The 26,466-nt window shown below is 47.5% G+C and overlaps 1 protein-coding gene across 2 annotated transcripts in view; it reads left to right on the top strand.

Moving 5' to 3' along the window:
• Positions 1–24,210, top strand: part of LOC119960136 (cytochrome P450 20A1) — a 53,053-nt gene extending 28,843 nt beyond the window's left edge. For both annotated transcript variants that reach the window (XM_038787963.1, XM_038787965.1), the window contains exons 6-13: positions 1,997–2,075; positions 8,513–8,628; positions 10,341–10,395; positions 12,780–12,900; positions 13,450–13,561; positions 16,497–16,561; positions 21,548–21,637; positions 23,066–24,210. In XM_038787963.1, coding sequence (XP_038643891.1) covers positions 1,997–2,075; positions 8,513–8,628; positions 10,341–10,395; positions 12,780–12,900; positions 13,450–13,561; positions 16,497–16,561; positions 21,548–21,637; positions 23,066–23,216 — 789 coding nt within the window. In that variant the 3' untranslated portion in view covers positions 23,217–24,210. The remainder of the gene's footprint in view (positions 1–1,996; positions 2,076–8,512; positions 8,629–10,340; positions 10,396–12,779; positions 12,901–13,449; positions 13,562–16,496; positions 16,562–21,547; positions 21,638–23,065) is intronic.
• The last annotated feature ends 2,256 nt before the right edge of the window (positions 24,211–26,466 follow it).

The raw sequence follows: 26,466 nt of genomic DNA, 5'->3' as shown, positions 1-26,466 counted from the left end.
GCAATCTGAAAACTAATGGAATTATAGCCATTGGTCCCAAAGTGATTCCTCACTAACACTTCTGTCACGTGCCCTTCCCAAGAGGAGGTCATGTTTTGTCCCCTCTCTAGTCGGGCCATCCACATACTAAATGAGAAATTCCTCCTGAATATGTTCAACAAATTTCTCTCCATCCAAGCCCCTAGTGCCATGACTGTCCCAGTCAATGTTGGGAAAGTTAAAGTCCCCCAACTGTTACTACCCTATTTTTCTTGCAGTTATCTGTAATCTCCTTACATATTTGCTCCTCAATTTCCCGCTGACTATTTGGGGGCCTGTAGTGCAATCCTATCAAAATGATATCTCCCTTTTTATTTTTCAGTTCTACCCATACAGGCTCAGTGGGCGAACCCTCAGATATATTCCCTCTCAGTACTGCCGTGATATTTCCCCAAATCAAAAACGCAACTCCTCCTGCTCTCTTACCTCCTGTTCTATATTTCCTATAGCATCTGCACCTGGACCATTGAGCTGCCAGTCCTGCCCCTCCCTTAGCCATGTTTCAGTAATAGCTATAATATCCCAGTCCCATGTACCCATCCATGCTCTGAGTTTATCTGCCTTGCCCATCAGGTCTCTTGCATTGAAATAAATGCTGCTTAATCTACACTTCCCTTGCTCTCTGCCCTGCTTTCTTAGACCATCTGTCCGGTCATATTTTGTACACTCTTCCTGTGTTTTATTTCTGTTAGCGTTACTGGACCCATTCACTGAGCTCTTCACAGTCTCTGTACTCTGTACTGCGGCCCTTTTTGATTTTTGACTTTGGTTTCTCTGCTTTTCATTTTTCCTCTTACTGCCTTTTGTTTCTGTCCCCATTTTACCTCCCTCCGACTTCCTGCACCGGTTCCCATCCCCCTGCCACCTTAGTTCAAATCCTCCCCAACAGCACTAGCAAACATCGGTTCCAGTCCTGCCCAGGTGCAGACCGTCTGGTTTGTACTAGTCCCACCTCACCCAGAACCGGTTCCAATGTTCCAGGAATTTGAACTCCTCCCTCTTGCACCATCTTTCAAGCCATGTAATCATCTTATCTCTCCAGACATTTCTGCTCTGACTAGCTCATGGCAATGGTGGCAATCCTGAGATTACTAACTTTGAGGTCCTGCTTTTTAGTCCAACTCCTAACTCCCTAAATTCAGCTTGTAGGACCTCATCCCGGTTTTTACCTATATTGTTGGTGCCTATATGCACCACGACAGCTGGTTGTTCCCCCTCCCCCTCCAGAATGTCCTGCAGCCGCTCCGAGGCATCCTTGACCGTTGCACCAAGGAGGCAACACACCATCCTGGAGTCTTGTTTGTGTCCACAAAAACACCTGTCTATTCCCTTTACCATTGAATCCCCAATCACTATCGCTCTGCCACTCTTTTACCTGCCCTCCGGTGCAGCAGAACCAGTCACGGTGCCATGAACCTCGCTGCTGCCGCCTTCCCCTAGTGAGCCATCTCTCCCAACAGTATCCAAAATGATATATCTGTTTTGGAGGGAGATGATCGCAGGGGACCCCTGCACTGTCTTCCTACTCTTCCTCTGTCTGATGGTCACCCATTCCCTATCTTCCTCAGTAATTTTAACCAGCAATGTGGCCAATTTACTGAACATGCTATCCATGATTTCCTCAGCATCACAGATGCTCCGAAGTGAATCCACCTGCAGTTCCAGAGCTGTCGAGCGGTCTGACAGGAGCTGCAGTTGGACACACTTCCTGCACGTGAAGGAGTCCGGGACACCGGAAGGGTCCCTGAATTCCCACATTGCACAGGGTGGGGGATGACACAGGTCTGGGATGTGTACCATTACCACGGTACATCGAGATGTGTACCATTGCCCAGCACACCGAACTGTGTACCATTACCTTGGTATTCTGAGATGGGTACAGTTTATCTGGCAGTCTGAGATGTGCACCAATTCTCCTCATATCCTGGAACCTGACCTGTCTTGTGTTTGCTTTCAGATTTGGTCAGAGATTGGAAAAGGATTTTTGGATGGATCTCTGGATAAAAGCTCTCCCAGGAAACAGCATTATGAAGAAGGTAACTTGGCATTGTCGCGGGTTTATGGTTGTTCTTGTTAATGGGAAGTTGCATAAGGAAACAAACTGGAGCATTTCCAAGAATAGGTCTCGGTTTGCTCGCTGGTGTGTGTGTGCACACGTGCATGCTTCGGGTTCTATGGTATAATGGTGTATGCACATGTGCATACTTGCTCGCTGGTGGAATATAAGTTCGATTAATTTTTTTAATTAATTTTACACGCTATGGGTTTCACTGGCTAGGTCAGCATTTATTGCCCATCCCTACTTAAACTTGAGAAAGTGGTGGCGAGATGCCTTTGTAAATCACTGCAGTCTCTGAGGTGTAGGCACCCATAGTGCTGTTAAGGAGGTGACCCAGCAACAGTGAAGGAATGCCGATATATTCCCAAGTCAGGATGGTGTGTGACTTGGAGGGGAACTTCCAGGTGGTGGTGTTCCCATGTATGTGTTGCTCTTGTCCTTCTAGATAGTAGTGGTTGTGGGTTAGGAAGGCACTGCCTAAGGAGCCTTTGTGAATTTCTGCAGTGCATCTTGTGGATGGTACAAATGGCTGCCACTATTCTCGGTGGTGGTGGGATGAATGTTTGTCGAAGGGGTAGCAATCAAGCGGGCTCCTTTGCTCTGGATGTTGTTTCAATTAAGGGGCAATTTAGTGCGGCTAATCCACCTACCCTGCACATCTTTGTGTTGTGAGGGTGAGACCCACACAGACACAGAAAGAATGTGGGTTTTGAGCTTCTTGAGCATTGTTGGAGCTGGAATCATCCAAGCAAGTGGAGAATATTCCATTACACTTCCTGATTTGTGCCTTGTCGATGGTGGATAGGCTTTTCTTTGGGGGGGGGGGGGGGGGGGGGGGCGTTTGTTCAGGAGATGTGTAACTCGCCACAGGATTCCTAGCATTTGACATGCTTTAGTAGCCACAGTATTATATGGCTTGTCCAGTTTAGTTTGTGGTTAGTGGTAATCCCCAGGATCTTGATCTTGATAGTGGGAGATTCAGTGATGGTAATGCCATTGAATGTCATAGGGTGATGGTTTGGTGTTCTCTTATTAGCGATGGTCATTGCCTGGCACTTGTTTGATTAATTAAACAAATCTAGAATAAGCCTGGTATCAGTAAAGGTGACTGTGAAATTACTAGATTGCTGTAGAAACCCATCTAGTTTATGAATGCCTTTTGGGAAGGAAATATTTCTTTACACGTTCTAGCCTAGACATGACTGCAGACCCACAGCAACTGGTTGATTCTTAACTACCCTCTGAAATGGACTAGCAAACCTCTTACGTTGTTATGGGGGCTCATCACCAGTTTTTGAAAGGCAAACGGGGATGGACAATAAATGGTGGCCTTGCCAGCCATGCCCCCATCCCAAGAATTAAGTTTTTTTTTAAAATCCTGACCACAGGGCAGCACAGTGACACAGAGGTTAGCACTTCTGCCTCACAGCGCCGAGGTCCCAGGTTCGAATCCTAGCTCTGGGTCACTGTCCATGTGGAGTTTGCACATTCTCCCCTGTAATTTATACATGTGCAGGGTAGATGGATTGGCCACGCTAAAAAAACTCTTAATTGGGGGGGGGGATAAATTGGATACCTTCCTGACCACGTTCTTTACACTTTTTGATGAGATCATTGGTAATTTTCCAAATCTCTAAGGAATCTAGGCCTTAACCAGTCAATCTCTCCTCATTTGGACAATCCCCTCATTCCAGGAATCAGCCTAGTGAATCTTTGTTCCGCACCCTCTTAAGGGAAGCATATCCTTCCTTGGGTAAGGAGACCAGCCCAGTATAAAGTACTTTCCGGTGTGGTCTCACCAAAACACTATATAATTGTTGGAGGATCCCTTTACTGTTGGACTCCAATTCCTTTGTGATAAATGCAAACATACCATTTGCATTCCTGATTGGTTGCTGTACCTGCAGCAAACTTTCTGTGATTTGTGCACAGGACACCTGGGTTCTTTGTGCTTAAATTCAGTATCAATCGGAAAACCTCAGAGGGGTCCAATTTGTCAATTTCTCATTACATTAAACACTTGTTCTATATCTACTCCCAGGATAGTCAATCTGTCTTGGATGTTGTTCCTTCAGATTCTGGGGATTAGCCGTGTAACCTTGAATAACTAAATATCAGCCTTGGAGAAACAGCTGCAGAAGGTTTCTATTCAAGATGATTTGGAATTCAGAAATGCTAAGGAGCAGCAGCATGGTGTGGAATTTTAGACTGATTCATGAAAAAAAAAGAACTTGCATTTATATTTCACTTTTCATAACCTCGGGACATAACCAAAATGCTTCCCAGTCCTAGTCACCACTCTTGCTGGGAAACTGGTTAAAATAATTAATTTGGGGTTTTGTTCAACTTTTCAATAAGGCACAAATAGATTTTCTTTAACTTGAGATGATTACTCAGGAACAATGTATTGAATAGGACAATGAGAGATGGAATTATTTTTTAAAATAAACTTTGAGTACCCAATTCATTTTTTCCCCCAATTGGATTGGATTGGATTTGTTTATTGTCACGTGTACCGAGGTACAGTGAAAAGTATTTTTCTGCAAGCAGCTCAACAGATCATTCAGTACATGGAAGAAAAGGGAATTAAACAAAATTCAAGAAAATACATGAGAATACATAATAGGGCAACACAAGATATACAATGTAACTACATAAGCATTGGCATCGGTTGAAGCATACATGGTGTAGTGTTAATGAGGTCAGTCAATAAGAGGGTCATTTAGGAGTCTGGTAACTGGGGAAGAAGCTGTTTTTGAGTCTGTTTGTGCGTGTTCTCAGACTTCTGTATCTCCTGCCTGATGGAAGAAGTTGGAAAAGTGAGTAAGCCGGGTAGGAGGGATCCTTGATTATGCTGCCCGCTTTCCCCCGGCAGCGGGAGGTGTCCATGGATGGGAGGCACGTTCGTGGGATGGACTGGGCGGCATTCACGACTCTCTGAAGTTCCTTGCAGTCCTGGGCCGAGCAGTTGCCATACCAGGCTGTGATGCAGCCCTATAGGATGCTTTCTATAGTGCATCTGTGAAATTATGTGACAATTTAGTGTGGCCAATCCATCTACGCTGTTGGGTTGTGGGGGTGAAACCCATGCAGACACGGGGATAATGTGCAAACTCCACATAGACAGTGACCCAGGGCCGGGATTGAACCCGGATCCTCGGTGCTGTGAGGCAGCAGTGCTAACCACTGCCACACTGTGCAGCTGCAATGAGAGATATAATTTGATGCAAGCCAGTTAATGGACATAGGGAAGAAAACTAAGCAGCACACATCTTCTATAAATGCTGTTGAAAGTGTGAGGTTGTAAAAGTCCTTGGCGTTTTAGCAAATGTGAAAGTTAACATGCTGAACCACAGCAGAGCAGCACTAGCAAACCCAACAGAGCGTTAATCTTCAAAGCCAGAATAGACATAATCAAACCACACAGTACCTTGGTCAGACCTGACCCAGACCACTGTCCAGTTTTCATAGATTTCATAGAATTTACAGTGCAGAAGGCGGCCATTCGGCCCGTCGAGTCTGCACTGGCTCTTGGAAAGAGCACCCTACCCAAGCCCATACCTCCACCCTATCCCCATAACCCAGAAACCCCATCTAACACTAAGGGCAATTTGGACCCTAAGGGCAATTTAGTATGGCCAATCCACCTAACCTGCACGTCTTTGGACTGTGGGAGGAAACCGGAGCACCCGGAGGAAACCCACGCACACACGGGGAGAATGTGCAGACTCCACACAGACAGTGACCGAAGCCGGGATTCGAACCTGGACCCTGGAGCTGTGAAGCATTTGTGCTAACCACTATGCTACCGTGCTGCCCTAGGAAACCGGAGCACCTAAGATCACCTAAGATGCAAGAGAGAGGTTCAATCGCAGGAGGCACAAGGAAGGATGCTCCCTGGTATTGTTGAAACTTGTGTGGGAAGGCTGGAGAATCCTGGGCTTTTCAACCTAAGAAGGCATCAACGTAGAAGCATGGAAAATAGGAGCAGGAGTAGTCCATTCCTGCCCATTGAGCCTGCCCAGCCATTCATTTTTTTTTTTGTTTTAGAAATTTAGAGTACCCAATTAATTTTTTCCAATTAAGGGGCAATTTAGTGTGGCCAATCCAGCCACCCTGCACATCTTTGGGTTGTGGGGGTGAAACCCACACAAACATGGGGAGAATGTGAAAACTCCACACGGACAGTGACCCAGAGCTGGGATCGAACTGGGACCTCGACGCCGTGAGGCAACCCTACTAACCACTTGCGCCACCGTGCTGCCCTTTGCTCTGCCATTCATTATGATCATGGCTGATCCTCTATCTCAACACCATACACCTGCGCTTTCCCCACACCGCTTGATGTATTTAGTGTGTAAAAATCTATTTCCTTCTTTAATATATTCAGTGACTACTCCAGTTTCCCGTGGTAGGGAATACCACAGGTTCACCACCCTCTTGAGTGAAGAAGTTTTCCCCATCTCAGTCCTAATAGGCCTACCCTGTATCCTGAGACTGTGACCCCTCGTTCTAGACCTGTCCAGCCCGAGGAAACAACATCCCTCCACCCAGTCTGTCCAGCCCTGTCAGAATTTTATACGTTTCAATGAGATCTCCTCACAGTCTTCTAAATTCCAGTGAATACAGGCCCAGTTGACACAATCTCCACATACGACAATCTGCCATCCCAGGAATAAGCCTGGTAAACCTTCCCTGCACTCCCTCTTTGGCAAGTATGTCCTTTTTTCAGAGAAGGAGAACAAGGCTGCACACACCCCTCCAGGTGTGGTTTCACCAAGGCCCTGTATAGCTGCAATAAAAAACACCCGTGCTCTTGTACTCAAGCCCTCTTTCAATGAAGGCCAACATACCATTTGTGATGTCATCGAAATGGTGATCTTGAAGAGGAATACCTGACAGGAAATAGTGTGGAAAAACATAAACAGGTTGGGGAGGGGGTGAGGGAGAGTGTGATGTTGGGGGGTGGGGGACGACGATGACTAGTAGTTATGGGGTATGGTGTTTGTTAAGAGGCAGAGTGGTCTTGAGACTGATGGTGAAGGGGGTATTATGGGGCAAGTGGCAATGTATGCTACACTACAATGGCAGAAAAATTGAAATCCCTTTACAAAAGGCACCAGTAGAGCTGAGAAAGATTTGAGCCAAGAGCTAACAAGGACTGCTGCTGGCTGTGCCTGCACTGCAATAGATGAATGTACCAGTAGATGGCACAATGCTGCATCTTGTTGTCTGCTGATCCCACCCTGTGCAGATTAATGCTTGACCACTCGTGCCTGCATGTTGTATTGATGGGGGCATGGGGGTGTGGTAGGAGGAGAGGGTGGAGGTGGCATTGTTTTTCCAACAGCTAACAGCTGCTGAAGGCACCTTGTGCTCAGCGGCTCTTCTGAAGTATCTCACTGACAGCATGTTATCCTTCACATAGAATAGCTTCAAGGATAGGCTGGCATGGTGGTAGTCAGCCTGCAAAGCCTGATTGACTGTCACCACCAAGATAGGAACAACCAGACTTTGTCCTTGCTGAAATGAGCAGATCAGGCTCCAGGGATTAAACGACCAACAGTTATTCCTGTCACCTCCAGGCTGCAGTTCTTGTCCTGTTTTACATGATCTGCCAATGTTACAGCTCTCAAGATAATTTTAAATCGGGGGGGTCATTGAATTAATTCCTCCAGAACGGCACCTACAGTTTCTTCTGCTCCATCAGCTACACCAGTTCTATTTTAAGTGATTCTGGGCAGAATGTTTCCATCAGTCTGAACCTTTGAAATGTTTTGCTTCATTATCAGGGGTACCAGCAAAATTCAAATTTATTGCATGTCTCGAGCAGTGGAGTGACCTTTTGAACCAGGTTAGAGGGCAGTTAAGAGTCGACCTTGTGACCTCGCCGTGTCGGTGTGGGTTTCGCCCCCCCCACAACCCAAAGATCAGCAGGGTAGGTGGATTGGCCACTCTAAATTGCCCCTTAATTGGAAAAAATTAATTAGATACTTTTTTAAAAACAATTTTTTTTAAAAAAGAATCAAGCTTGTTGATGTCGGGCTGAAGACACGCACATGTCAAACCATGTAAGGGTGGCAGGTTTTGTTCCTTAAAGGACCGTAAATCCATTGGGTTTGACCATCTGACAGTTTCTTAGAGACGTTTTGCAAATTTAAATCTCTAAACTCCTGTGAAACACTAACAGAACCACAATGATATTGGGAGCCCGTTTGGTGTTCTACGCATTTCTTGTGTGGAAAAACATCCTGACTTCTCTTTTACTTCCTTGAACTTTCACAATCTTTACAATTCAGTTTAATGTTCCATTCCCACAACCTGAAATTGGAAATTGCCCAAATTCAGGTCGGTGTGGATTTTATTTTCTTTGGACTTGTTCAAATTATTTTCCAAACTCGGTTCTCTCCCCAGCCCTCGGAGAAATGGAAGCCACGCTGAGGAGAGTGGCGAAGGAGCGCAAGGAGCAAGGCAACAGTCGGGAAGTGTTCATGGACTCCTTACTTCAGGGTGACCTCAGCGAGAAACAGGTACAGGTGGCTGGGTTGTGAGAGTGTGTGACTGTAGCTGGGCTGCGAGGGTGGCGCGGTAATTAGAACTGCTGCCTCGCGGCGCTGAGGACCCGGGTTCGATCCCTGCTTTGGGTCACTGTCAGTATGGAGTTAGCATTCTCTCCGTGTCTGTGTGGGTCTCGCCACCACAACCCAAAGATGTGCAGGGTAGGTGGATCGGCCACTCTAAATTGTCTCTTAATTGGAAAAACTAAATGTGCTACTGTAGTGATGGACAACCCAGGCGAATGAGAGGCCCTCCTTCATCACAGTGGGCCACAGATTGTAATCAGCTTGATCATGAACCTGACCCCATGAACAAGATTAAATACGTTAATACATGCCCAAAAAATCATAATAAGTTATAGAAAATGCTTAATCAATTATATATTAATAGAGGTATTGTCAACTTTAAATGGCAACACTAAAAAGATTTATGCAATGATTGGACCCAGAGGGCGCGCATGGTTCCTCACCGTCAATGTTGTGAGCGATCAGCATGCACCTCACTTTACTTGCTTTGCGTGCATATCACTTTAGTCAAGGACTTAGACTAAAACCAGTGAAATCTGGCAATCCTGCATGTGATCAGCGGACAAGAGCCGCAGACACGTGGGAACCCCACCACCTGGAGGTTCCGCTCTAAGTCACTCAACAACCTGACTTGGAAATATATCACTGTTCCTTCAATGTCACCGGGGCGATAAACTGCAGTAACTCACCAAGCTTCCTTAGACAGCAGCTTCCAAACCAACAACCACTACCATCTAGAACGACAAGTGCAGAGGATATCTGGGAACCCCACTATCTGGAGATTCCCCTCCAAGACACTCACCACCCTGATGTGGAAAGGTGTTCCCTAATTGTCGCTGGGCAAAATCCTGGAACTCCCTCCCCAACAGCACAGTGGGTGTACCTCCACCTCAAGGACTGCAGCCGTTCAAGAATGCAACTCACCACCACCTTCTGAAGGGCAACTAGGGTTGGGCAATAAATATTGGCCTAACCAGTGACACCCACATCCCGTAAATTATTAAAACAAATTTTAAAAAATGCCTTGTGGGCCGCACTCAGAACCTTGATGGTCTCCTGTGGTCTTGAATGTAGCCTAGATTACAAGCTCCTCTCCTGGAGTGAGGCACCTACATAGAACATAGAACAGTACAGCACAGAACAGGCCCTTCGGCCCTCAACATAGGCCCTTCGGCCCTCAATGTTGTGCCGAGCCATGATCACCCTACTCAAACCCACCTATCCACCCTATACCCGTAACCCAACAACCCCCCCCCCCACTTAACCTTACTTTTATTAGGACACTACGGGCAATTTAGCATGGCCAATCCACCTAACCCGCACATCTTTGGACTGTGGGAGGAAACCGGAGCACCCGGAGGAAACCCACGCACACAGGGGGAGGACGTGCAGACTCCACACAGACAGTGACTCAGCCGGGAATCGAACCTGGGACCCTGGAGCTGTGAAGCATTTATGCTAACCACCATGCTACCCTGCTGCCCCACCTGTTGTATCAGCTGAGTCCTGGACTCCTGTACGTGCAAGGCCACTGACTCTGATTGCTGTGTCCCAATATTCTGTTTACTGCATCCAAGTCCCTGAGCTAGGAGAGTCTTTCCTACCAGCTGAAGCCTGATTTCTATGTGAGGATTCTGGTGTAATCTTTGTTTTGCCAGGTTCTGGAGGACAGTATGATCTTCTCACTGGCTGGGTGTGTGATCACAGCAAATCGTAAGTACAGCTCATTCTAAACACCAAAGCAGTGGGAGCTACAATTATTTGTTCCCAGTTGTTATTCTGTAAATAAAATAAAATCACGATTTCCATTATATAGCACGATTAATGTGTCCAATGTCCCAAAGCCCTTTACAGTAATGTAGCTATTTTGAAAACATATGTGTACACTTATTTTAACCTTGCAAGTCAGTCAGTGAGGCACTCTCTCCCCCTGAAGGGAAGCTGATCCTTAACACTGGAGCCTGCGTAAACTTTGTTTGTACTAAGTCTGCAGTTTAGTTGTCGTAGGTTCTGAAATCCTCTTTAGCTATCATTAAACATTAGACAGTCAGTGCAAAGTCATGACTTGGTTATTACAGAACACATAAATACTGACTGCATAGCAACACTCACAAGCCCGTGACAATGAGCATTACACAGGATGCTCCGTTCCTTCCTTTACTCTGTTCCCACCATCCCCCAGCTCCTCTCCTTCCTCTTGTCACCACAAGCTCCTCTTTGGTATCTTTTCCCAAGCTCCCTTCTTCAGCACACTTCTCTCTCCCACCAGGCATCTGCCATCCACTGCTTCACAACCAAGGATCCTTGCTACGTTCACCCTGACACTGACCAAAGTCCAGCTGCAAATCATTCAGACCACACTGGCCACAACCAAAGAAAGATGACCAAACATGTGGCCAAAAGATGATCAAAGAGGCAGGTTTTGCGACACATCTTAAAAGTGGAGAGAATTAAGGAGGGAATTGCAGAGCTTAGGCCTGCCCAGATATCCCCACATCTCTCTTAGTATTGTGTTATTATTGTGGTTATTATTATTGGCTATCCCTCGCAAGCTAAGTAAGATTGACTTCCTTAAGTCCTAACATGGTTGATGATGAGGATTTAGGATCTCCAGACTGTATGGCTGCACAGTTTCCCCCTCACCGCTCCAGTGTTGCGCAGTTTCCCCCTCACCGCTGCGCTGCTGCACAGTTTCCCCCTCACCGCTGCACTGCTGCGCAGTTGCCCCCTCACCACTCCGCTGCTGCGCAGTTGCCTCCTCACCGCTCCGCTCCTGCGCAGTTGCCCTCTCACCGCTCCGCTCCTGCGCAGTTGCCGCCTTACTGCTCCGCTGCTGCGAAGTTGCCCTCTCGCTGCTGCGCAGTTGCCCTCTCACCACTCCGCTGCTGCGCAGTTGCCCCCTCACCGCTCCGCTGCTGCGCAGTTGCCCCCTCACCGCTCTGCTGCTGCGCAGTTGCCCCCTCACCGCTCCGCTGCTGCGCAGTTGCCTCCTCACCGCTCCGCTCCTGCGCAGTTGCCCCCTCACCGCTCCGCTGCTGCGCAGTTGCCCCCTCACCGCTCTGCTGCTGCGCAGTTGCCCCCTCACCGCTCCGCTGCTGCGCAGTTGCCTCCTCACCGCTCCGCTCCTGCGCAGTTGCCCCCTCACCGCTCCGCTGCTGCGCAGTTGCCCCCTCACCGCTCCGCTGCTGCGCAGTTGCCCCCTCACCGCTCCGCTGCTGCGCAGTTGCCTCCTCACCGCTCCACTCCTGCGCAGTTGCCCTCTCACCGCTCCGCTGCTGCGCAGTTGCCCCCTCACCGCTCCGCTGCTGCGCAGTTGCCTCCTCTCCGCTCCTGCGCAGTTGCCCTCTCACCGCTCCGCTCCTGCGCAGTTGCCGCCTTACTGCTCCGCTGCTGCGAAGTTGCCCTCTCGCCGCTGCGCAGTTGCCCTCTCACCACTCCGCTGCTGCGCAGTTGCCCTCTCACCGCTCCGCTGCTGCGTAGTTGCCCTCTCACCGCTCCGCTGCTGCGCAGTTGCCCCCTCACCGCTCCGCTACTGCGCAGTTGCCCTCTCACCGCTCCGCTGCTGCACAGTTGCACTCTCACCGCTCCGCTGCTGCACAGTTGCCCCTTCACCGCTCCGCTGCTGCACAGTTGCCCCTTCACCGCTCCGCTGCTGCACAGTTGCGCACTCACTGCTCCGCTGCTGCACAGTTGCGCACTCACTGCTCCGCTGCTGCACAGTTGCCCCTTCACCGCTCCGCTGCTGCACAGTTGCGCACTCACTGCTCCGCTGCTGCACAGTTGCGCACTCACTGCTCCGCTGCTGCGCAGTTGCACTCTCACTGCTCCGCTGCTGCACAGTTGCCCTCTCACCTCTCCGCTCCTGCGCCATTGACCTCTCACCTCTCCGCTGCTGCGCCCATATACCTCTATTCCCATTCTATTCATGTATTTGTCAATACACCCTTAAAAGTTACTTTTGTACCTGCTTCCACCACCACCTCCAGCAGCGAGTTTTCGGCACCCACTATCCTCTGTGTAAAAAAACTTCCTTACTGTTCTGTATAGTTATCTATTGTCATTAATGATCACATTTGACTGTGATTTCTCTTTTCCAGTGTGCATTTGGGCCACATATTTTTTGGCCACCTCGCGTTCAGTGCAGGAGAAGCTTTACCGAGAAGTAAACCTGGTTCTGGGAAGGAACTCACTCACTTTTGAGAAGCTGCAGGAACTCAGGTGAGGAATGGTTTTTGCAAGGGCTAAGGTGATTTACCAGCAGAGAAGAGACAGTGTTTCTAATCATGGAGCGCAGTGCGCTGCAAGAACTCTCGCTGTGTCCCCAGGACACACACACACTGTTCCTCAACAGATTCATCTTGTTTAATAATAATCCAAACAGAACAAGGAACTTGCGGACCCGGTCTCTGGTCTGTGCTGAGAAAGCTGAGCATAGCTGGGAATACAGTGCGTGGTGCTGCAGACCTCCCCACTGGCTGTTTGCCTCCTGGGGGCATCACAGCTGACCTCGCCCAACATTCAAGCAGCAATTACTAGACAGTGATTGGAAACAGAATCCCCTGTCGGCTTCCCCCCTTTCTCTCTGACCCATGGAGTCACTGGACAGCAATCAGGAGCAGGAACCACAGGTTATTTCTCGATTTGCTTTCCTCGCCCAAGATCACACACCAGACATTAAACCTGGGATCTCTCCTGTGCTGTGCTGGTTTACATTTACATTGGGTAGTCTCCTGCAGCTTTAGCCAATCTTGTTCTTCCCCGGCACAGGTACTGTCAGCAGGTTCTGAACGAGACCGTCCGAACAGCAAAGCTCACCCCGGTTGCAGCGCAACTTCAGGAGCTGGAAGGGAGTGTCAACCATCATATCATCCCAAAGGAGGTGAGACAGGAGACCTGGGACTGCTGCAGGTCTGTTCGGTCTCTTGCTTTTTATGCATTGATTATCACTCCCTGTGCATCGACAGTTGTCGCTTCACGTACAATTGAGACAATGTTCATATTTCCACACCTCACTTGTGGGACCATTTCATTGTGAGCTGGAATCAGTCGTTCTGGTTGTCCAAGAGAAAAGATTGGTGAAGACAAGTCTGAAACAGGGCAATGTATTATAGGGGACAAAGAAATGGCTGAGCGACTGAATACATACTTTGGTTCTGTCTTCACGAATGAGGACACATATCAGATACCAGAAAATAAAAGCAAATTACAGCAGATGCTGGAATCTGAAACAAAAACAGAAAATACTGGACAACTTCAGCAGGTCTGACAGCATCTGTTAAGAGAGAAGGGAGCTAACGTTGAGTCTGGATGACTGGGGAATGCAGGGTTTAGTGAGAGGGAGGAACTGAAGGAGATCAATATTAGTAGAGAAATTGTTTTGGGGAAATTGAAGGGATTGAAGGCCGATAAATCCCCAGGGCCTGATAATCTCAGGTGAGTCACCTGATGAAGGAGCTACGCTCCGAAAGCTAGTGATTCCAAATAAACTTACATAGAACAGTACAGCACAGAACAGGCCCTTCGGCCCTCAATGTTGTGCCGAGCCATGATCACCCTACTCAAACCCACATATCCACCCTATACCCGTAACCCAACAACCCCCCCCCCCCCCCCCCCCCCCCCCCCCCCCTACATTTATTAGGACACTACGGGCAATTTAGCATGGCCAATCCACCTAACCCGCACATCTTTGGACTGTGGGAGGAAACCGGAGCACCCGGAGGAAACCCACGCACACAGGGGGAGGACGTGCAGACTCCACACAGACAGTGACCCAGCCGGGAATCGAACCTGGGACCCTGTAGCTGTGAAGCATTTATGCTAACCACCATGCTACCCTGCTGGCCCAAACTTATTGGACTTTAACCTGGTGTTGTAAGACTTCTTAATGTGCCCACCCCAATCCAACGCCAGCATCTCCACATCCTGATAATCTACATCCCAGAGTTCTTAAGGAAGTGGATCTAGAAATAGTGGATGCATTGGTGGGCATCTTCTAGGATTCCATAGACTCTGGAACAGTTCGCACAGATTGGAGGGTAGCTAACGTAACCCCATTACTAAAAAGGTAGATGGAGAGAAAACAGGGGATTATAAACCAGAAAGCCTGATAATGTTAGTGAGGAAAACTTTAGAATCCATTATCAAAGATTTTATACCTGAGCACTTAGAGCACGGTAGCATAGTGGTTAGCACAAATGCTTCACAGCTCCAGGGTCCCAGGTTCAAATCCCGGTTTGGGTCACTGTCTGTGTGGAGTCTGCACGTTCTCCCCGTGTGTGCGTGGGTTTCCTCCGGATGCTCCGGTTTCCTCCCACAGTCCAAAGATGTGCAGGTTAGGTGAATTGGCCATGATAAATTGCCCTGAGTGTCCAAATTGCCCTTAGTGTTAGGTGGGGTTACTGGGATAGGGTGGAGGTATGGGCTTCGGTTTGCTCTTTCCAAGAGCCGGTGCAGACTCGATGGGCCGAATGGCCTCCTTCTGCACTGTAAATTCTATGATAATCTATGAAAAACAGTGGCAGGATTGGGCAGAGTCAGCATGCTTGACAAATCTATTGGAATACTTTGAGGATGTAACCAGTAGAGTTGGCGGGGGGGCAGCCAGTGGCATATTTGGACTTTCAGAAGTCTTACAACAAAATCGCACATAAGAGATTAGCGTGTAAAATTAAAATGCAAGGGATTAGGGGTAGTGTATTGAGCTGGATAAAAAACTGGTTGGCAGACAGGAAACAAAGTGTAGGAATTAATGGGTCTATTTCAAATTGGCAGGCAATGACTAGTGGGGTGCTGCAGGAATCGGTGCTAGGACCCCAGCTATTCGCAACATATATTTTGATGAGGGAACAAAATCTGAATGGCAATAAATTAGGAGAGGGGTATGTGCAACAAGACCTGGGTGTACTCATACGCCAGTCAGTGAAGTTAAGCATGCAGGTAAAAAGGTAAATGGTATGCTGGCTTCACTGTGAGAGGATTTGAGTACAGAAGCAGGGATCTCTTGCTGCAATTATACAGAGCCTGGTGAAGCCACACATGGAATATTGAGTGCAGTTTTGGTTCCTTATCTGAGGAAGGATGTTCTTGCTCTAGAGGGAGTGCAGTGAAGGGTTACCAGACTGATTCTTGGGATGGCTTCATAGAAACCTATAAAATTCTACAGGACTAGATAGGATTGGATTGGATTTGTTTATTGTCACGTGTACCCAGGTACAGTGAAAAGTATTTTTCTGTGTGCAGCTCAAACAAATCATTTGTACATGAAAAGAAGTTTTAATAGATTAGTACGGTTATAGGAGATGTAAAAAGAGGATCTGTATGAGAGGGCTAGCAGAAAGTCGCCACGCTCCGGCACCATCTTGGAATCAAGGTAAATCCAGGAAGGATGTTCCCGATGGGGGTGTGTGTCCAGAACCATGGGTCACAGTCTGAGGATACAGGGTAGACCATTTAGGACCGCGATGAGGAGAAATTTCTTCACCCAGGAGTGGTGAGCCTGTGGAATTCATTACCACAGGAAGTAGTTGAGGCCAAAATATTGTATGTTTTCAAGAAACAGTTAGATATAGGACTTAGAGTGAAACGGATCAAAGGATATGGGGGAAAACGGGATCAGACTATTGAATTGGATGATCAGCCATGATCATAATGCATGGCGGAGCAGGTTCGAAGGGCCAAATGGCTTCCTGCTCCTATTTTCTATGTTTCTATATCCAAGGAAGGTACTTCATTCACCCCAAGTGGAATCATTCAAACAATTCTATGACCCATCGACTATGTCATTCACATTCCCTTTTCCTTCTCTTCCTCAGACTCTGGTCATTTACGCCCTGGGTGTCGTGCTTCAGGATGAAACCTCTTGGCAGTTACCTTACAGGTATCTTTACTTCTTGTTTGTTCCTGTTTACTTATTGTTGCGAGATTCTTTGTCCTCAGAAAATTAAATTTCATGGAATTTAATTTCTTCCATGTCAGCAGCAATCGGTCCCAGGGCAGACGCATCACGGGTTAGATACAGAGTAAATCTCCCCGTCAAACACTCCTCGGGCCGGTACAGTACAGGGTAGCATACAGAGTGAAGCTCCTTCCATTATCAAAAATGAGAGAGTAATAATGTACCCAATTTATTTTTTTCTAATCAAGGGGCAATTTAGTGTGACCAATCACCAACCCTTCACATCCTTAGGTTGTGGGGGTGAGACCCTTGCAGACACTGGTGGCGGAATTCTCCGCTCCCGGGAAAAATCAGGAGGGCCGTCATGAACTCGGCCGAGTTTCACGAAGGCCTCGGAGGCCGCTCCTCGCCCCCTATTCTCCCCTCCCTGCAGGGCTAGGAGCAGCGCTCCGTAACACTCGGCTGCCGGGCGGCGCGCCGAGAGTGACGCGACGCGCCACCTATGTGACGTCAGCCGTGCATGCACAGGTTGGCCGGCTCCAACCCGCGCATGCGCAGCTGACGTCACGACGGCTGACAGCTCGAACCCGCGCATGCGTGGTGGCCGTCTTTCCCCTCGGCCGCCCCGCAAGATGTGGCGGCTTGATCTTGCGGGGCGGCGGAGGGGAAATAGTGCGTCCGATTGAGACGCCGGCCCGACGATCGGTGGGCACCGATTGCGGGCCTGTCCCCTCCCGAGCACAGTTGTGGTGCTCATTCCCCACCAGGCCCCCTACAAGCCCCAAAACGGGCATCTCACGGCGATTTCACGACGGCAGCGACCAGGTGTGGTTGCCGCCGTTGTGAAACGGTCGCGAACTGCAGGCCGCTCAGCCCATCTGGGTCGGAGAATCGCCGGTCGCCGTGAAAAACGGCGAGTGGCGATTCTTCGGAGCGGGGAGTGGGAGAATCGCGGGGGGGCGCCAGGGGGTCGTGAAATTAGTCGGAGGGCCCTCCCGCGATTCTCCCACCCGGCGTGGGGAGCGGAGAATCGCACCCTGGGAGAATGTGCAAACTCCTGACTTGGGCCACTGTCTGTCTGGAGTCTGCATGTTTTCCCTGTGTCTATGTGGGTTTCCTCCCACAGTCCAAAGATGTGCAGGTTAGGTGGATTGGCCATGCTAAATTGCTTTAGTGTCCAAAATGTTAGGTGGGGTTACTAGGTTACGGGGATAGGGTGGAGGTACGGCCTTAAGTGGTGTGCTCTTTCCAAGGGCCGGTGCAGACTCGATGGGCCGAACGGCCTCCTTCTGCAATGTAAATTCTATGATACTATGAAACTCCACATGGACAGTGACCTGGGGCCAGGATTGAACCCTGGTCTTCGGCGTCATGAGGCAGCAGTGCTAACCACTGTGCCACCATGCTGCCGCAATGAGAGAGTAATAATAATCTTTATTAGTGACACAAGTAGGCTTACATTAACACTGTAATTAAGTTACTGGGAATATCCCCCAGTCGCCACACTCTGGCGCCTGTTCAGGTACACTGAGGGAGAATTCAGAATGTCCAAATTACCTTTCAGGCACGTCTTTCAGGACTTGTGGGAGGAAATCAGAGCTCCTGGAGGAAACCCACGCAGATACGAGGAGAATGTGCAGACTCCGCACAGACAGTGCCCCAAGCCAGGAATCAAACCCTGGCCCCTGGCACAGTGAAGCAACTGTGCTAACCACTGAGTAGCTATTTGACTTGGGTTGGAAACTGTTTTAGATGTACAAGACGGAGATTGAGGATAAAGGATGTATGTTTACTTTGGCAGGGTGTGACAAGTGGTGTTCCTCAAAGATTTGTTCTGGAGATCAACTTTTAACATATTTATTAAATAATCTTTATTATCAGAAGTAGGCTTACATTAACTCTGCATGAAGTTACTGTGAAAAGTCGCTAGTCGTCACATTCCGGCGCCTGTTCAGGTTCACTGAGGTAGAATTCAGAATGTCCAAATTAACTAACAGCACGTCTTTCGGGACATGTGGGAGGAAACCGGAGCACCCGGAGGAAACCCACGCAGACGCAGGAAGAACATGCAGACTCTGCACAGACAGTGACCCAAGCCGGGAATTGAACCTGGGAGCCTGTCACTGTGAAGCAACTGTGCTAATCACTGTGCTACCGTGCCGCCTAATCAGACTATTAATGAAGGAATAGCGCATTATATATCGAAGTTTGAAGATCACACTAAAGACTAGCTATCCCTGGGAGGGGTAGTAAGTAAAGCAGATTGGGGCTATAAGCTGCAAAGAGACATAGGTTAAGAGAGCGAAGAAAACCATTACAAATGGAGTTCAATGTGGTTTTAAGTTTGAGACCATCCACTTTGGATCCAAAGAAGATAAATCCAATTATTTTCTAAATGGTTAGAAACTAGAGACTGTGGAAGAACAAAGAGATTGGGGAATCCAAATACACAAATCGTTAAAAACCAGTGGAAACTGCAAAAAGTAATCAAACGGGCTAATGGAATGTTTGTCTTTATCGCAAGGAGGCCAAATTACAAAGGGGTTGCAGTTATGCTTCAGTTGTATAGAGCCTTGGTGACAACCTATAAGAATCTTGGGGCAGAATACAGTGCAAAGTCATCAGAATGATACTGGGTTTAGGATTACTATTGCTGAAAAGAGATACACGTTGCCAAAGCTTTTTGTCTTGCACTCATAAGGACAAACGCAAGAATGTCGAAAAATGAAATGAAATGAAAATCGCTTATTGTCACAAGTCAGGCTTCAAATGACGTTACTGTGAAAAGCCCCTAGTTGCCATATTCCGGCGCCTGTTCGGGGAGGCTGGTACGGGAATTGAAACGTGCTGCTGGCTTGCCTGGGTCTGCTTTCAAAGCCAGCGATTTAGCCCTGTGCTAAACCAGCCCCTAAAGTCTACTGTTCGATGTGATTCTGTGATTAGGGAACACTTGCTGAACAATCCTGAGTGCACGAATAGCTACACTAACAATTAATTTCAGATAATCAGTTGAATCATAACGTGGCTCATTTATGCTTGCTGGAAGCGACTAAGTTGACACACAAAAATTCCTTCTCTGGAAATAAAAGGAAGATATTCAAGCCTTGTGCCTTTTTTGAATTACCCAGGAGCTTGGGGAGCCTATAGTTTCCTGGTGCTTTCTCTGTGGCAACTCTCAGCATATCAGAGTTGACTTGCCAACCAATCATCATCCTTTTCTCCTGTAGTATAAATTGCGATCATTTGAAATTTGGCATTCTTGCAATTGGTTTGATGAGCGCAGAACGAAAAACTGTTGACAATTTATCTCTCTTTTCAGCAATATTCAAGTTCTGTACGAACAAATCACTGGTTAAATCATTACATCAATTTTGCATAATTTTAATCTGTTTTCCTAAGAGTATGGGATATTAAAGGGTAATCTAATAGTGTTTAAAATGTTAAAAGTTTTGGACAGGGTGGTTATACAGAATCCATTTCATCTACTGGAGGAACAAGGGAGACATAAAATTAGAGCTAGGTCACTCAGGAGGGAAAGCAGGAGGCACTTCTTCACACAAGAAGAGCTAGTAACCTGGAATTCCTTTCCCCATAAGGATAACCTTCAGTCGCTGAAGGTAAGCGTGCAGGTGCAGCAGACGGTAAAGAAGGCTAATGGTATGTTGGCCTTCATTGCAAGAGATTTTAAGTGTAGAAGCAGGGATGTGTTGCTGCAATTATAGAGGACCTTGGTGAGGCCACACCTGGAGTATTGTGTGCAGTTTTGGTCTCCTTTGAGGAAGGATGTTCTTGCTCTCGAGGGCGTGCAGCAAAGGTTTACCAGACTGATTCCAGGGATGGCGGGACTGTCATCTGAGGAGAGATTGACTAGGTTGGGATTGTTCTCGCTGGAGTTCAGAAGAATGAGGGGGACTCTCACAGAGACTTATAAAATTCTAACAGGACTAGACAGGGTAGATGCAGGGAAGATGTTACCAATGATGGGTGTGTCCAGAACCAGGGTCACAGTCTGAGGATCCAGGATAAACCTTTTTGGACAGATATACGGAAACATTTCTTCACAAAGAGTGGTGAGCCTGTGGAATTCATTACCACAGGAAGTAGTTGATGCTAAAACTTTGAATATTTTCAAGAGGCGGCTAGATCTTGCTCTTGGGGAGAGTGGGATCAAAGGCTATGGGGTGAAAGCAGGATTAGGCTATTGAGTTGGATGATCAGCCATGATTGTGATGAATGGCGGAGCAGGCTCGAAGGGCCAAAAGGCCTCCTCCTGCTCCTATCTTCTATGTACCTATGATAATGGAAACAAATGGAGTTTTCACCACTGCAAGTAGTAGATTTTTATTGGGTATGGGTACCCAGGGACATGGATCAAAGGAGGGTGAATGGAATTGAGGTAGCGATCAGGCATAATCCAATCGAATGACAGAGCAAGTTTAAGGATCGAATGATCTCCTGATGTCCCTGTGTAGTGTTAAGTTAAACTCGTTCACACTAGCTAACCAAAACACATTCCGTCTATACTGGCTTTGAGCACGAGAGTAACAGGACATTACTACCTGGCCTGCTGTGGCCTGCACACTCACTTTCTGGTGTTGTGGCCATGGCCTTTGATGGGGCTTTTATGTTGAGAATTGTCACTATCCTCAAATGCATTGTTCTGACTTTTTAAATCTCAAACACCCTGCTCGCCACCCCACTTCTGTTCTTTTATTGGTGAAGATCCAGCCGAATGCATTTGCAGTGTGTTAAACTGCATGGCTACCTTCCACATTCAGTGCAAGTTGTACAAAAAAATGCTAAATGTATAAGAGTATGTCTGTATATGTCTCCATCCTCTACCTTAAGTTATAAACCTGCATCTAGAAGCATACAGTTTTGAGCCAAACAATATCCCAGTGACGGTAATGTACATTATTCTGACAGGAGATCTGTTTTAACTGAGACACTTGACTCCTTGCCCTGCAGGTTTGATCCCGAAAGGTTCAATGATGAAGCTGCTAGGAAGCAGTTTACATTGCTGGGGTTTTCTGGAAGCCAGGAATGCCCGGAGCTGAGGTAAAACATGTATGATTCCGTGGGTGCTTGACAGGATAGATGCTGGGTGGATGTTCCTCTTGTGAGAGAATTTAGAACTAAGGGGCGCAGTTTAAAAATAAGGGGTCTCCCATTTAAGTCGGAGAGGAGGAGGAATTTTTTCTTCTCGGGATCATTAGGCCGTAGCATTCACTTCCCAAGAGAGCAGTGGTAGCTGGGTCATTGAATATATTGAAGGCTGAGTTAGACAGATCTTCGATCGAAAAAGTAGTCGAGGATTATGGGGACAGACAGGAAAATGGCGTTAAGGCCGCAGTCAGATCAGCTATAATCATATGGAATGGCGGAGCAGGCTTGATGGGCCGAAAGCACTGCTGTTTTGTATGATCAAAGTTGTAAGAAAGATTTACGTGTCACCATTCTCCCCCTCTGATATTCTGTGTTGGGCTGCGAGTTTGTCCAAGTTCCTTATGAAAGATTTTGATTTTTCTGAAATTTCCTGTCAAACTGCATCTGAGAACTGTCTGTTTTTAAGATTTATTTTAGTGGGACCCTCTCTTAATTTGTTTTTGAGAGGGGAAATGTGCATTCAGGTGCTCTGGTCTTGAAGATTTAAAGCCTGCTCATCAATTTCCACGTTTGTGCATTGGAACAATCAAGCAGTGGCCACCAAGGTTTGGCCACGGACTGGTTCACGTTTGACTGTGATGCCCTCCTTAATAAATAGCTGACTGCTGTTCAGCGGCTGGGCTGTCTGTGGAGTATGTGTACTGAAGGGCACATGAGTGCTGGGAAACTCATTTACAGGTGCAAAATGGCTGTGGGCCACTGCAAGTTTCCTCTGCTCCTCTCTGGAATTCTGTAAAAATCCATCTAAGTGCAACTACCCCGCAGTGTCCACAATAAAAAATTCCGAGCAAAGTAAAAATATTGAGGGATGAGTCAAAAACCATTGACATTTGCATTGACACAAATGAATTGTTTCAAAAGCAACTAGTCACCACATGGAATTGTTAGGTTGAATGACATAGGTGTCTTTAGGGGACTTTGAATAGCACATGAGAAGAGGGGTGGGTGGAGGCTAATGTGGAGCATAAATACCAGCATGAACCATTTGGGCAGGATGACATGCTTCACTGCTTTAAAATGTTATTTCCCTCTCTATTTAATTCGCACCCTAGGTCAGGTGCTGCCGCGATGGGTTGGTGCAATTCATCGAGACTCCCATGGAGCATGTCTGCTTGATTGGTCTACTTCTGTCACTCGGTTTTGGGTGCTATTTTCTCCCAATTACCAGCTATGTAACAATAAGGGGAAACCAGCTCCATCTAGGAAAGGTTTTGGTCAGTAATATGGACAGCGCATGGGCTCAGTTAGTTTTTTAATGTTGCTGTACCCCACACCCCCCTCGCTCCCGGTCTCAGCTGTCTGTGTTTTCTTTCCCAATAGGTTTGCTTACACTGTGGCTACAATCATGCTGAGCACATTGATCAGGAAGCTGAGCCTGCATCCTGTGGCAGACCAGGTGGTGGAGATGAAGTATGACCTGGTAACCACCCCGAAAGAGGAGGCTTGGATCACTGTCAGCAAGAAAAGCTAGACCGACCCCAGCCAGCCAGCCTGGGCTGAGTGGGAGCTATGGCAGAGGGAGTCCTGTCAGTCGGACATGGCAATGATTATTCCAACAAGCCGGGCTTGTATTCTTCTCTTCCTCTGAAACAGGGATTCCTGTGGGTTTTGGCTACTCAGCTCCTCCCCCACTTGTTAAAACATGAAGCTAACGTCAAATGGGTGACCTCTCATCATCAGAAGTCTTCACAGCAAAACCTTTGTATGAGCTGAACCATTCCCTCATTGCAGTGACCAACACTGCAGCAATATTGAAATAGGGATGGCCGTTTTTGATTTTACCGGGAACTCAGACACACCCACATCCGTATTGCGAGATAGGCATAACAAGCAACAAACCCGACTTAGATAAAATGGGAGAATGTTTAGCGAGTGAAGGAGGAGAGGAAGTGGTGATAGAGTGAGATAAGAGATCATGGTGACTACAATAACGTCGAACAATGTTGAATTACTGCTCACCTGCTTTTGGGGTCATTGGTTTTGCGGCCTAAGCTTTTGGTGGGATTTTGTGTTGAGATTTGGGAACAAGTCTTGTCACCAGACCACTCCCCTTCAGAATTTGAATCCCACCCATCCCCACTGCTTCCGGTGATAAACCTATGCCTGGAAGCTGCCAAGTTGATCCCAGCCAGGATGACAAAGGGGGTGCTTCAGTATCACTCCCCTCCTTCCCGATGTTAGCTCAAGGAACAGCCAGACCAGGTTCCTACGCCCGATCCAAAACTTCCTGTGGATGCCATCTGAAGGCGGAATCAGAATATCTCGCTCGGCTCTTTGCATCTGCAAGAAGACCAGGCTGTCTCGACCCAGCCAGTTGCCACCATCTGAAAAGGAGAGGAGATTAGACTTTGTTCTTTAACCATTGTGTATGGAGGTTTGGTGCAGTTATCATGTATGAGAGCGGGACCAGTGGTTACCAGAGGCTCTGTAATTGTCATTTATCAATAAAATTTCTTGAAGGACAATGTTTAGGAGTATGTATCCACCTGTGGTTGCTGCTGAGAAATTAAGATGACCTTCAGAGTCTCCCTCAATGAGCCAGTTGTGGTACTTCCTTGCGGCATGGTGCCCTCGTCCAGTCTCAACAATGGATGACTCAGTCAGCATTCTGTTCAAGGATCATAAATCTCTGACCCCCCCACTGGAAATTGCAATGTGTGGATAATGGCCGAGGAAAGGGTCGTGCTTGGCTGTGATGTCTTCCCATTATCCAGACATGAACACAAAAACAGGCACCTGGAAAGGATCCCAGAGGTATAGATAGTCCCAGAGGGTGGGGGAGGATGGTCTCTGAGGGTGAGGGGAATTGTCTCGGAGAAAGGGGATTTTAAAAATACATCCAAACTCGCACTCAATTCAGAGAGCATTTGTAGGACAGACAGATTCAACATGCTTCAACTGGAGTTTACTCCATGTCTTACCTGTTGTGACTCACATCATCATGACCCCCTCAATTCAATTACAGCCTTGTACAATGTGACTCATTAACTAATTTCATTAGGGAGGTGGAATTGTACCTTGTTCATCATCGGCAGGCACAAAACAGAATAATATTCAGAGAAGATGTCAAATAAGCCTCCCCTCTCATAGAGAGTGCATCCCACCCTTTATCATTGTGTACATGCACCTCCTTGAATGTGTGTGCCACACAAACACCAGTACAGCCATGCACATCCACATACTCAAAAGAAAAATGGCACCACTGACAGGGCTGCACTAAAGTGCCGAGCTAGATTTTTGTGCTCCTTTTTTTGCCTCTGCAGATAATTATCCAACTCCCATTTGAAAGCTAGGATTGAATCTGGCTCCTCCACATTTTTGGAAGTGCATTCCAGATTCTAGCCACTTGCTGTGTAAAAATGTTTGTCCTCCTGTCGCTATTGGTTATTTTGTTATTCACCTTAACTGGTGGCCTTTGGTTTTATATCCTTCCATCAGTGGGAGCTGTTTCTCTCCATCTACTCTGTACAGCCCCATCATGATTTTGAACATCTCTTATCAAAATCTCTCGGCTTTCTGTTAAGGAGAACAATTTCATCTTCTCCAATCTATCCAAGTAACTGAAGTTCCTCATGCCCGAATCCATTCTCCTAAGTCTTTTCAGCATTCTCTTCAAAAGCCTCCTTCCTAAAGTGTGGCGCCCAGAATTGGACGCAATACTTCAGTTGAGGCTGGACCAGTGATTTATTAAGAGTCACCATAATTTCCTTCCTTTTGTACTCTATGCCTCTCTATTTATAAAACCCAGAATCATGTTTGCCTTGCTAATCACTTTCCCCAGCAGAGAGACCCAGGCGAATTGAATTTATTTTTGCTCAGTTTCCGAGGCATTAAACCCAGAGTCGGACTCGCCAAATAAGCCTTCTAACAGCACAGGTGAGGCTGGAACAGCTAATGCAATTGCAGTTTTCCATAGAAGCCTCCTTCCAAACATGAGGCTATGGGGGCCCTACTGCAAACCACAGTGCGGAGGGACAGGCAGAAGATATGGGACTGAATGCCGATATTCCCATGCCCACTTACTCAATCGCCTTGTGTAGTAGAAACAGCAGACTGTGTTCCTGCCTCACCTGGAGGATGTGAGGAAGGCATTTGGTAAGGCAAGGCCCAAATCTCATGATACCCCACACCTTCAGGGGGTGGTGGTGTACAATTGAACAACTACATTGCTGCGAATCTGGAGTCACATGTAGGCGAGACTTGATAAAGATGGCAGATTTCCTCCCCTAAGGTTGTTGCTTGGTATGGAGGGCATTAGCTATGAGGAGATGTTAGATAAACTCGGTCTGTTCTCACTGGAACGATGGAGGTGAGAGGTATCCAGATAGAGAGGTCTACAAGATTATGAGTGGCATGGACAGAGTGGATAGTCAGGTGCTCTTTCCTAGGGTAGGACAGTCAAGTACTAGGGGACATAGGGAAAAGTTTAGAATAGATGTGCGAGGCAAGTTTTTTACACAGGATGGTAAATATATGGAACGCGCTGCCTGGGGAGTTGGCAGCAGGTACGATTGCGGCATTTAAGGGGCATCTAGACAAATATATGAATAGGTTGGGTGAAAGGATACGGACTCCGTAAGTGCATGCGGTTTTAGTTTAGGTAGGTACCATGGTTGGCGCAGGCTTGGAGGGCCGAAGGGCCTGTTCCTGTGCTGTATTATTTGTTATGCCAGACCAGGTCTACATGCAGACTGATGCGGGAGCCAATTGAGGATAGCTTT

The sequence above is a fragment of the Scyliorhinus canicula genome, chromosome 2 (genome assembly GCF_902713615.1).
Source record: "Scyliorhinus canicula chromosome 2, sScyCan1.1, whole genome shotgun sequence".
Taxonomy (NCBI): Eukaryota; Metazoa; Chordata; class Chondrichthyes; order Carcharhiniformes; family Scyliorhinidae; genus Scyliorhinus; species Scyliorhinus canicula.
Note: the sequence above shows the minus strand (reverse complement) of the source record. Positions and strands in the feature narration are given on the sequence as shown.